The 13,239-nt window shown below is 33.1% G+C and overlaps 1 protein-coding gene across 3 annotated transcripts; it reads left to right on the forward strand.

Annotated features, from left to right (window-relative positions):
- The first annotated feature begins 1,655 nt into the window (after window positions 1-1,655).
- LOC145072358 (uncharacterized) lies at window positions 1,656-5,493 on the forward strand. 3 transcript variants are annotated; one of them, XM_079018769.1, is made up of 2 exons: window positions 1,656-1,870; window positions 1,948-5,493. In XM_079018769.1, exon 2 carries the CDS (start codon window positions 2,156-2,158, stop codon window positions 5,288-5,290), a length of 3,135 nt encoding a protein of 1,044 aa, XP_078874895.1. In that variant the 5' UTR covers window positions 1,656-1,870; window positions 1,948-2,155; the 3' UTR covers window positions 5,291-5,493. The 3 variants fall into 3 exon arrangements, with proteins under 3 accessions (XP_078874895.1, XP_078874896.1, XP_078874897.1); XM_079018770.1 differs by having other exon boundaries at window positions 1,656-1,847; window positions 1,944-5,493; XM_079018771.1 differs by having other exon boundaries at window positions 1,657-4,097; window positions 4,281-5,493.
- Window positions 5,494-13,239: the final 7,746 nt, after the last annotated feature.

A 13,239-nucleotide genomic window follows, 5' to 3' on the forward strand; every position in this document is an offset into this window, starting at 1 on the left:
TTCTAAACCTAAGAAGGCTATGAGAGGGGGCAAAAAATATTGCTAGTTGATTGTTATAAGAAGTTAGTTGTATTTTAGAAGCATGACAACTTACCATCATTAAGGATAGATGGTGTGTTAAACACAATGGATAAAGACTAAAAAGAAGCTTCAAGGCTTTCAACCTCCTCTACCATTTGATGAAAAAGTTAAAGACTATAATTTTAGGATGTATGTAACTATAATGGAATAACATACACCTATAATAACATAAAATTCATTTGAAGGGTATTTTAGTTAATTAATATTAAGTAATATAAGGAAAATTCTGGATTTTAAGGGATAATTAATCCTATTAGTTTAATTTTTTTAAATAACTAGTTTCCAGATTTTTGTTTGTTCCCAAAAAAAATGAAACAAAATTAAAATTGCAAATATGTCATTCTCATTCATTTATCATGTTTCATACTGAAAATAACGAGATATATATATATATATATATATATATATATATATATATATATATATATATATATATATTGCAAATTTATCATTCTCGTTAATGTAACATACAAGTACAAAATTCAAATTGTATTGAGAATATAAAAAATACATGTGAAGAATATGTTAAATTCTAACTATTATTAAAACATTGATAATAAACAAAAAAAGGTTTATATTACATGTACAGAAGTTTACCTATAAAATATATAACTTAGAGCTTCTACCACCACCACCACCAAAAAATAATATAAGAAAATAATAATAAAACAAATTATGAATGAGGATAGAGTAAATGACCTGAATATTAGACTTTTTAACGGATGGTTTTGGATCTTGGATGCTGAATAAACTCTGAATAATAGTCTTTTTAATGGATGATTTTGGATCTTGGATGATGAATGAACTCTGTTATTCAGAAATATAAATTTCAACACAAAAGATTTTGAGAGTACATAAGTCTTACACATTCTAACTCTAATTTATTCATTCGGGACAAAAGCCTTATTTTTACATGATAGAAGACTCTTATGGATAGTCCATGATTACAAAACGACAAATATTACCTAACAATTATTTTACATGACTAGACTATACCAGTAATATTCATTCTATATTATGAGAGAAGATATTACTACAAGACTTTATTTTTCCATTATCTTATATTATTAGAAACGACATAATTATATTATTACATTGGTAATGCTTTATTTGATCATTGCTTATGCAAATGCCTAGTAAATTGAATCTTTATTTATTATTTCTTTGTTTGCTCTTCTTTTTAGTGAAAACTTTTTTTTTTGCTTGTTTGTTGTTATTCATCCATCACTGTTTACCGTGAGCTCCATGTTTGGGTTAATAGATAGCCACATCGACATCTAATATGGAAACACAAAGTGTCTTGTCAACAATTTTTTTTCCACTTGGGGTCGGCAACCGGTTACAATAGGTAGATTATCCAAATTAACCGGTAAAAATCAAGTTTATACTCTTAGATGCAAAAAACACGAGACTTTAAAAAAAGTAATAATTGGTTAAGCCATAATAATACTAATCCTACAAGTTATATTTTTTTTTTGTTTTGTGCGTGTTTGTGTTTTTTTTTGGTTGGGCCAAGCTAACATGTAGTCAACAAACTAAAAAATCTGGTCTGTGACATTGGGTTTTATTATGGTCAACAAACCGCTCGGTAAGTGTTGGCTTCTTCGAAAAGTGAACAGGAGTTCAGTTTGGCTTTTGTCGCTTCAAAGTTACAGTGGAAGAATTAGGGCACGCTTTGCTCAGTCAAGTTTTCAAAATCATACTACAATCTCATACCTGCAAGCTGCCAAGTCTTCATCGACAATTGCAATTTGTAACAGAATTGGGTAAAATTGAAATTTTCGGATAAGTTTGATATTCTACTTGATCCATTATTTGTGATTTATATGCGATATGCTAATGTGATGATTGTGGATAAGCAGATAGAGTAAGCCATGGAACATTTTTCGTTGAAGTGCTTGTTCTCTTCACTACATTTGACTCATATGCTATGACTTTGAAAAGTCAAATGCGCTTGTTCGCCTGTTGAACTTATGGGGATTTTTTGGAAATATTAGATTATTTTTACCATTCCCAACTCTTTCAAGCAAATCAATAACCCTAGTTCAAGATTTTCATCTGCTATTCCCAAATAATGACTGCAGTTTCTGAACGTGAAGATTCTTCAATGCCGACCCTTACTTCTCAGTCAAGCAATTGTCAAGCCATTTTGAATCCATACAAGTATCCAAAATATCTTCAGATTATGGTGGAATGTATGAAATGTTCTTTTCTAAATAAAGCTTTGTCAACGGCTGAAGAGGTTCCAAGGAGAATCGTCACTCTAGCATTCACTACAGCAATTGTCAACAAAGGGAACGATACAGTTTCTTTTGAACTTCAAGGTGGGAAGCGAACAACAATTTCTAAGACAGATTTTGCAAAACTTTTATGTCTTCCAACTGAAGGACCATATGTTACTCCAACAAGTGAAGAGCTCATTGATGTGTTCAATTCTATGGGTCATGAACCTTATATGAAGAAGGTATCTGACTTCAAAAAGAGCAGGCTTCCTGCTGTTTGGAGTCTGCTATTTGGTTTCATTCTTCGTGGCTTAACAAGTCGTACTGGTGGATTGGATGCTGGACCCAAAGAGTTATTGTCTCTTATGTATGGGTTATATAAAGGTGTGAATGTTGATTTTGCTACTGTGCTTTGGAATGAATTTGTTGATAGCATCAAACATTCAAAAAGGGCAACTGAACTTTCTGCACATAGATTTTGGGCCTTAATAGTTTCTCAGGCTTATGAATTTCACAAAATTCCAATTGATGAGTCTGAAGTTCCGAAGATGCTGATTCATCAAATTAGTATTCCAACCAAAGCTGATCAGTCTCATTTCTCTTTTGTTGGTCAAATTCCTGAAGAAATGTTGAGTTTGATTAAATGTCCAAGTAGGATTTTGGATCAATATAGGGCTTCTCTTATTATTCCTTACCCTGTTCGACCAACACCTCCACCACTACCTCAAGAAGATGTTCAGATTACAAGAGTTACAAGAATGACTGCGCAGAAAAGAAAAACTCCATTTGTTAAAGTTGAAGCTGTAAGAAAGTCAAAGCGAGTAAAGAAACCAAAGATTGTTGAAGAATCTGTTGTCGAAGAAGAGGATGAGCAACAACATCATAGTGATTCGAATTTTGAAGAAGATATTCCTATAACCACAACCCAGACAATTGTCAAAACTTCTTTAGTGGAGACAATTCCGATATCCGCTTCCACAACTCCAGTCGAAACTACATTGGTTGAGACAGTTCCCATTTCAGAACCTGTTTTTGAAACTCATATTTCCAAACCAATCTCTATCCCTGAACCTCTAACCATTTTTGAAGAAGAAGAAGAGGTTGATGGATTTGTGCTTAAGGCCGGGGAGGATCCTTCTTTTGATGATGTTGTTGATGATTTTGAGATGGCTGCATTTGGTGAAGGTTTAGTTGATTCTGATGAAGAGGATGACGAAGATGATAATCAGTCAATGTCTAAAAGAGATTTTAAGAAGTTGAATCGTAAGCTTAATGTTGTATTACGATCTCTTGATTCCAATACTCAATCTGCCCAACATTCGAATCAAGAAAAAATGTTTGCTGATTGGTCGGTCATGCTTTCTGATCAAAACAAAAAGATTGATTCATTAACGAGTGGTTTTGATCTTTTTAAAGCCCACGTAAATACTGAAATCAATTCCCAAATGACAAAGGTACAAGAAGTTATGTTTAATGAGTGCAAAAAGCTTCTTGATGAAATCTCGAAGATGAGAGAAGAGAATGAGGAGTCTTTAAACATGGTATTTGGTGATCTCAAAAGTGAACATGAAAATTCTCTCAAAAGTCTAAATGAATCTCTTACGGAAGCGAAACAGAGAGAAATTACTTTACAAAATGAGTTGACAAAAGCGTTAGCCCACATTGAGTTTCTTCGCTCTTACACAAGTGTTGTTAATCCGATTGTATCTTTGTCACCTTTGAAACAAGGGGGTGAAGGAGAAAGTCAGGAATTGAATCTCAAGATTCAAGACATCATTCTTACGTCATCCAAAGGTACTTCTTCATTTCAACCTTTGACATCTGTTCCTGTTCCATCTTCTGAATATACCTTACCATCTACCATATCAAACACTGTTGTATTTCCTGTTTCTACCCAATTCATAAAGAGTATTCCTTTCCCATTATCAAAATCTCCTTTAATTGGTTCAACTGCTGTTGCTACGATGCCTTTATTAGGTTCTGAACCAACTTCAAAAAGAAAAGAAAAGATGGAAGTGCTAAGTAAGGAAGAATTGAGACAGAGAAAAACTGAGGAAAGAAACCGTTCCCAATTGAATTTTGATGCAGAGTACGTTAAAGGAGTTGCTGAAGAAGAAAAAATGGAAGCTGAGAATAGGGTAAAATTGATAAGAAGTCTGGGATTTTCTGAAAATATTGTGTTTGACCTTGTTCCCAAAGAAAGCTACTCAGTCATCAATTCTTTGGAAAAGCAATTTGATTTTCCTATATCTCCAAGGGCATATGGCTATCCTATAATGGGTCCAAAGACCAATGAAAAAGTTGGTGATTTGTCATATAACGAAAGACTTGTTCGTTTCTATGCTTTTGTTGGGAAACCTTCAAAATATTCCTGGAGTCCAAAGATGATCAGAAGCGTTGAGTCTGTCATGAAGACCGAAAGTTTTGAAAAGGTGTTTCAGAATTTCAAGTTTGTTGTTCGGAGAGACATTATGGATGATATTACTTTCAAGATTGCTGATTTCCCAAATCTGAATCCACATGATTTAGTTGTTTTGCTGAAGCTTTCAAAAGAATGGGGTTTGAAGCCAAATTCTGTTGTGATGCAGTCTATCAAGGCTTTTCTCTGTTACTATTATAGAGACATAGCTCGAACTGATATAGTCTTGGCTGGAGCTATAAATCAGAAAGTAAAGTTACCAAATAAAGATGCCGAAGGAATGGATAATATTGGTGGTGGAGAAATGGTTACAGAACCAACATGGGGTTCAACTTATTCAGTTAGGGTAGCAGGTGGTAGATCAAGGAAAGTATTCTTCAGGATGAATGAGAAAGAGAGATTCCCTAATAATGTGTTGGAGGGAATGATTCAAAGGATTATGTTGAATTCTAAGAATTCTGAACCTGAGAGAAAGAAAGCTGTGGATATGCTAAGGTGGTGGTTGAAGGTCAGAGAACTTTTGTTGGAATTGGTTCCTGTTTTATTCCCAGAATTGAAGAAGGATTAATATTCAAAGTGACAGGCCACAAAGGGGGAGATTGTTTAGTGTCGAAGTAGTTGTTGCAGTAATAACAGATCCCAAATACTCAGTTTGGATTTTTCTGATAAGTTTGATATTGTTCTTAAAGCTAATTGAACTATCAGTTGTACTTGTACTGTGTATGCTATGACTTTGAAAAATCAAATGCGTTTCTTTACCTGTTGAACTTATGTGGAATTTTTGGAAATATATGCAGAGCTCTACCAATGATAGCAACTCATAGTAGGTTAAATGATAGCAATTCTTATTAAGATGCCTGCTGAATTGGTTTAAGAATGTAAATGACAATGTGGAAAATTTCATTGTTTAGGAGACATTTTTCTGCTTTCCTATGCAGGGAAACTGAAAATTTCAGCTTTTGATAATGGAATTTGATCCCAGTTCATCTTTAGTTAAACATGATATATATGATAAACCAGAATTCCTCCGGAGACATTTGCATTGTAAAATTGTTTTGTAAGATTTCAAATAAATTAAAAAATCTAAGATTTTAAATGATTTGAAAGACAAAGAAGTTGAAATATCTCATGTGTTTGTTTATAAGACTTAAAATGATATTGAAGGTTTTTTTTTTTCAAAGATTTTGAAAGATGGTTACCATAAACGATATATGAAAACAGAGTATAAATTATTTTTGATGTTTGATTTTGATCGACTCATATTAAGTATCCAAAAATGCTAATTATTATTATTATTATTATTATTATTATTATTATTATTATTTGTTTTTTCATTTTGATCAAATCATAACAACAATAAGCTTGTTACCATAGTATACATACCATGCTAGATCTTAAATTAATCATCACAGAAAAGTTGAATCAATTTTTGTAAAATTGAATGCACCTCATAAATTTATAACAGATTAATAATAGTTCCGAAAAATCGTAACTAAAGATAAAAATGTGAAGTCTGTAATCATTTTCTCAGTGGATGAACTATATCATTCATATTATCATCTATCCATAAATATACCACATCTCATAAGTACGAACCCATGTAATTAAATGAAGCTCCAAAGATAAACATGATTGTAAAAAGAAGCATAGAAATAGCTAAATTGATAAAGAAGAAACTTTGCACCTAGTATATTTTATATTGCATGTAACACTATCTATCTCTTTTGACTTATGTGAGGTTTAGCAATATTAATTAGATGTCCACACTCATCCTGTGACTGTCATAGAAAAGAAAATGAGAAATTGAATATCCTCCTACTTTTTGTTCCTACAAATCATCCTATCTAATTAAATAGCGACATATGTAACATTTAATGCTCATTTAATGAAATTTAATGATATTTTAGTATACTAATATTACACAAGTCATCATTTAATTGGGTAAGAGGATTTGTAGGAAGAAAAATAGGAGAATATTTAATTTCTCAAAGAAAATAAGTTTCAGTTTGGTGTATGTTCAAGAACTAAAAATATGCCATGGAATTTGTTACAGTAAAATGATTTCATTTCATAACATCAACAATATCACTATCAATGTTAGTAATTATTTAGGAAATTATTTAACTAACAGTTCCTTGATTTTAGCTAATCATATCAATATTATAATTATACACTATTATTTATGTAAATAGAGATCAATTTATGGATATACATAAGAAATGTCACACCCCGAACCAGACGGCAGAAACGTCCGACGGCGGGTGACTTCATTTTGTAATATCATCACACATGTATATAAATGAATCATAGACAACATCATCACCATACATAAAACATAACAACCATTGTAGTTTACATCATTGTAACTGTATGAAAAATTACATCCAAAAATATCGAGTATGGTGAGAACAAAGAAATACAGTAAAATTCTTCATTCCTTATCAACCAACCTGTTTTATCGAGTTCCCGAGAATACAAGTTATTTTGAAAACGTTAACATATATAATGTTGGTGAGTTCATAAGTAAGTTTGTATGAAAAGCCTTGTAGTAGTTTGTAAACACCAGAAAATCCGATATTTTCTATAAAAATAGTTTGTGAGTTTTGTTCCGATCTTGTATTAAAGCATGTGTGTTCTTGTTTGATAATGTATAAAGAGAGTTTCCCAAAAAATCTTATATTTTATGTATAATGAAAAAGTGTGGTCTTAACCCCAAGACCGGAGTAATGAAAATGTATAGTTCGTACTTTGTATCACGAAAGGAGTATATGTATTCCGTAAGTTTATTTGTTTGTTATTCTCTATGTGAGTCGTTATAACCGTGGTTGATGTGACTGTTATGCCTGTCATGACGTTCTTCATGCGTCACTTGTTTAAGGTAAGACATTTGTCACCCTAGACTGACCCGTTTAGCTGTAGCGAACAACTCAGGTACGGGGGTGTCAACCTCATATAGATCTATACATAAATTCTCGCTCTCCCTCTAGGAGACTTTGGTTATAACTACAGAACTTATGATGTACACTAGGTAGGTACGAATGAAGGCGTGTCTCACAAGAGCCTTAACTAAATCTACGCGAATAGTGTGTCTCGTTGTTTAATGCTTTAAGTAATGTTTCAAATATGTATTTTGAATACAAATCATCGGTGATAAAAATATATTTGTTCATATCAAAACATCATATATGTAATGTTATCGACCCGGTTAACATGGAATGTGTCGTATAGGTCCAATAAGCATGTAGATGAGTATACAAGCCCATTAAGCGTATAAATGAGTATTTAAGCCCATTAAGCGTTTAAATGAGTATTTAAGGCCCAACTTGAGTAAAATGTCGTAAAGAGTTCCTTCGTTATCAAAATGATCATTTTGGCTTCAAAAAAAAAAATCTAAAATGACTTAGAAGGCCCACTTTTATTAAAATGACATTTTAGGCCCATTAAAACCGAAAGTTTGCAAATAAGGCCCATCTTTGTTAGAAATGGCATTTTAGACCCATTAAAACCATGAAAGCCCAAAAGAAGACCATTTTGTAAAAAATAACACTTTTGACCCCTACAAAACCGTGAATTTCATAAAAACCCATTTTTATCCAAAAATGACTCTTTTGGTCCTCTCAAAACCGTGAGTTATCATAAAAGGCTCACTTTTTGTTTATTTGTCAAATATGGGCCTTCATCAGGTTTTCTTTAGTTTTCAAGTATCCTTTAACATGTTTTATCTTTTCAACATCATAATGAGTTACATAAAGTAACTTGTTTTCCTAAGATCTTCAAGACTTGGAGATATATCGAGCTCATGAGTATTAAACATAGTTTCATAACATTTACACAAAATATCATGAAAATACACACAAGCATGCATAAATCCTTAGATTTAACACAAAACCAACTTGTATTCTCCCCCAAAAGTTAGTAAATCATGAAAAAGGAGGGGTATAAAGCTCACCTTGGGTTATGGATCGGTTTTGATGAAGAAATGAAAGAGAATGAAGGTGTTTGCGACCTTAGATGTTTCTTTGACATAAGTTTTCGAGCTTAGGGAGTTCTAGGAAGCAAGAATCATGAAATGGAGTGTTTAAGAGTGTGAATCTTAACATGAAATGGAAACAAACCAATTGAGAGTGATAATAACTTAACAAACTTAATGATTCTTGAAGTAGAAGCCTTGAATTTACTTAAGCACCACACGATTTTTAGAGAAAGATGGAAGGGAGTTCTTACTGTTTTAGAGAGATATGGGAGGATTTTTGTTGTTTGAAGGGGAAAAGAATAATGAAGGTGATGGAGGGGTGGCCCTCGGCCGAGAATAAGAAGAGAAGAGAGAGGAGGTGGTGTGGTTTTTACATGGTGGTCTTAATTTGGTGCATGGAGACATGTTAGATAACGACATTGTTATTTGATGGTTATTAGTGAGGTGTCACCTTACTAATCACCATTTTTTTAAAAACCAAGAATGGGAGGAAAGAAAAGAACATGGGTCTTGGGCTTGATAAAGCATTGGACCATTAGAGAATTTCGATCCATGTGGGCCCACTTATGAGTTTACGGCCCAAATGTGGTGAATGAAATGGGTTTTCGGCCCATGAAAAACAAATGAATGTTTTTCGGCCCAATAAGGCCCATGAAGGGTCTTATGGCCCAAAAGACTATTATTTAAGGGATGTGGGTCCAACTAGGGTCCAAATGAGCATTCTTGGCCCAAGGGAACCAAGTTGAGGGTTCACTGGCCCATTAGGCCCAATAAGAGAATCTTGGTCTAATAAGAGGTTTGAACCGGGAAGTTAGGGTTTCAAGCTCAAGATTGGGTGAATGCAGCGTATTAAATTAGGTTTAGGGCTTGCACAAGTGAATTTTTTATTCAAATTGTCGTTTTTGAATGAATAACATGTATAACATAATACTTAGGGTTACAAGAATTCAACAAAAAAATTACACATGGACATAATTTCCTAGCCTTAAAATACTAGTTGTGACAAGAAATGACCGAATTTTGAGTTGGCATTATTAATTGGATTATTAATTATTATAATGGTATGTCTTAATTACATTAATCAGGTGTGAGACCCATGTATTATATGGGTTCATTTGAAAGAAAATATAAAGATAAAATTCAAAATAATTAAGAAGTTTGAATTTATAAGAAAAGTAAGAAAAATATTGAATTATAAAAATTAAAGTGTTTATTTTTCTCTTTTCAATTTAAACAAATAATTTAGATAAATAAATAAAGAAAATTAGTGAAACTTTAATTTAGTAATTTTGAAATTAGAAGGAAAGTCCATTAATGAAATTGATATGCATTTATTATTAGATTTTAATAATATGTGGAATTTAATAAAATAGAAAAAACCTTAAAAAAAACATGTGGGATAAAATTTAATTTAAATAATCATAAAATTACGTGTGACAAAATAAATAAGAATATGATATGTGGCAAAAAGATCTTTATTTATTAGGGTAGATAATGTGGCAATAAAAAGAAAATGAAAATAATAATAACATAACTTGTGGAAATAAAATTACTCTAATATTGAGAAAATTACATTTGTCAAAATCAATGTGAGAATGACATGTGGCAAAAAAAATTAATTTATTAGGGTACTAGTTGTGAGACTCGTATGTTATATGGGTTGGATAAAAAAGATTAAATATGATGTTTAAACAAAAATTTATTTAAATTTTAAGTTTTAAAATTGAATTTAAAAGGAAACATATTAAATACTATATGAGTTGTAATATTGTAATTTATTGGCTATTTTCAATTAAGGCAATTATTAATTAAGGTGTAAATATTATGTGTTAATTAAGAAAAGATAAAAAAAAAATGAGAAAATGACAAATGGATAAAACATTTATTCAAAAATACCAAATACTGACATATGTCCAAGTTAATGAGAGAGTGACATGTGACAAAATTATTTCCAAGTTAATTCGGATTAGGAGGAGCACCGTATACCAAGCATTTGCGATAACAAGCATTTCAGTAATCATATACAGAGGAGAGCGGATTGTTATCTGGTCAACAATCACTAGAGGGTGGAACACCAAATCTGCTAAAATCAACCTCATGCCTAATCACATCATAACCATGTTGTAGCTGTGCTAACCTTCAATCGATTACTTAAATCAGAAAAGGAGAAAGCAAAAAACTTGTGTGAAAGAACTGTAGATAATCCATATGCATTGATTTCATGTAAAGAATTCAAACCAAAGGTGTTGTGTCGTCTGTCGTAGAAGATGACTCCATAGCTTGGAGAAGAAAACAGTCAGCGGTTTCACGTTTCGAGCGATTTTAATTCGTAAGAAAGCAGTCAGATTCCCATGCTTCACCGTCGGCATCCCACATTGATGGAGTTGTGAACAAAAAATGAAGGTTACAAGTTTGGCATCCCACATCACTGGTGGGACAAAAAATAAAGGCACGCATATCTTATAAAAGGACATAGGTTCCTTAAAAAGTTAAACCCAACTACTCGGTGGGCTAACCGGTTCTTTTGAGCCCATGGTTAGCTGGACTGATTTGGCCTTGGATTCCGAGTTAGACTGATTTAGTCCGATTTGGACCGGTTTTGACTGATATTGACCAATGCCAACTATTTTACCCTCTAACCCTTGTTCGTAGGCGGTTGGTGGCCATGAAGCGCCTAGGCGCCGGTTAATCGGCTGCCTAGGCCGATTTTTTACAACCATGATATATATATATATATATATATATATATATATATATATATATATATATATATATATATATAAGTTCCATTGAGATTCCGAAAAAAAAAGAGATTTTGAGATTCAACCTCAACCATATATTTTTCATTTGCCGCTCCAGTGCTCCAGCGTACCGGAGCGGCGGGAGAGTTATAATTATAAATGATTATACAATGTCGCATGTTCCTTCTTCCTCGCCACCAAATTTGCCACCAACCGACCCCACCACTGTCACCTCTACCACCACCACCTATGCCACCACCATCTTCTCTGCCACCAACCTCCATAATCATATATGATTAATTACTTTGTAAACAAACATATATGTATAATCATTTATGATTTGACATATATGTATAAACATGTATAATCATATATGATTATATTGTAATATCCCAAGCATCATGATAAAAATGTTTATTTTTAAAACCATTTAATAACCTATAAGTCTTACAAAAAAAATGTTTCCAAAAAGTTATAACCATAAATCAGATTATCCCAAAAATCATTTATCAATAAAATTTCCAAGGATGATGTGCACAATCATGCATTCACCTAGCCCCGATCATCTGATGTACCTGAAACCATGAAACTAAACAATAAGCCAAAGCTTAATGAGTTCCCCTAAAATACCAAACGTATCAAGACAGATAAAACATGCAATGGGTCCAATCAGTCATCTGACTAGAATACCATAGCCCAATCAATCATCGGACCGGAATGCCATCATGCAACGGGTCCAATCAGTCATAAGACTAGAATGCCATCATGCAACGAGTCCAATCAATCATCAAATTGAAAGGCCATCATGCAACGGGTCCAATAAGTCATCTGATTGGAATACCCTATCCTATTGGCACACGCACAGAGCAGTAAAGCCTCACCCAAAAATTCACTATGTCAACATATGCAATAGAAAAACATATAACCAACAAACATATAATCATGCAGATATAACAGATAACTACATCGTAGCAACGTCCTATATATTGGGATACATAACCTAGTGGGTAAGCATTGGTGCCTTCGACTCAAGAGTATAGTGAGGAAAACTCACGTGAACAATTCAACAGAAGCCTAATAGCTACCACAACAAAACATCCAACCCAGGCTTCGTAAAGCCAAACCAAAACCAATCCTTAGCCAAATGCTCAATTCTACTCAAGTTTGACCAAAAGTCAAATTGGTCAAAAAGTCAATGTTCAAAGTCAAAGTGAAAATTTCCAACCACCAACCTTCTACATCGTGGCCTTTCTTGGCTACGTTGTAGGCACAAAATGCAGAAATAGTCGCTGATTCCCCAATCGTCATGCCGTGGCAGCCAAAAGCCACACCGTGGGGACTGGTCTGAACAACCCAAACAAGCTTAATCCATTTTCTTCCAATTTCAAGAGCTCCAAAGCCCAAATATGGTTCTTTCCAAGGTCTTAGTGGATAAAGTTTCTAACTTTATCCATTAGGAAGGTCCAAACCACCAAGATCTAGAATTTAAGTCTCAAAGGGATCCGAAAATGCATCTTTCTCGACTTAATCCATTAAGTCCAAGTCTCCCACTTTCAGATCTGAATCAACAAGATGTATAGAGGGATAAAGTTTCCAACTTTACCCATAATAATGCCACAATCATTCAATATCTAAACTTTAATACACCAAAATGGCCTAAAGGACCAAGATAACTTGCATGGCTAAAAAGGAAGACAAAAGATCATAACTTTCCTAGTCCACAAGGTCCAAGAAATATTCCAAATTGATCAAATGATGTTGGAGTCCACTCAACTCCATTATCACCCATATAATGTGAAACGT

The sequence above is a fragment of the Lactuca serriola genome, chromosome 9 (assembly GCF_051521515.1).
Source record: "Lactuca serriola cultivar US96UC23 chromosome 9, Lser_US96UC23_V15, whole genome shotgun sequence".
Taxonomy (NCBI): domain Eukaryota; kingdom Viridiplantae; phylum Streptophyta; class Magnoliopsida; order Asterales; family Asteraceae; genus Lactuca; species Lactuca serriola.

Coding starts and splice junctions, on each gene's coding strand:
- LOC145072358 (XM_079018769.1), top strand. CDS start 2,156: ATGACTGCAGTTTCTGAACGTGAAGATTCTTCAATGCCGACCCTTACT.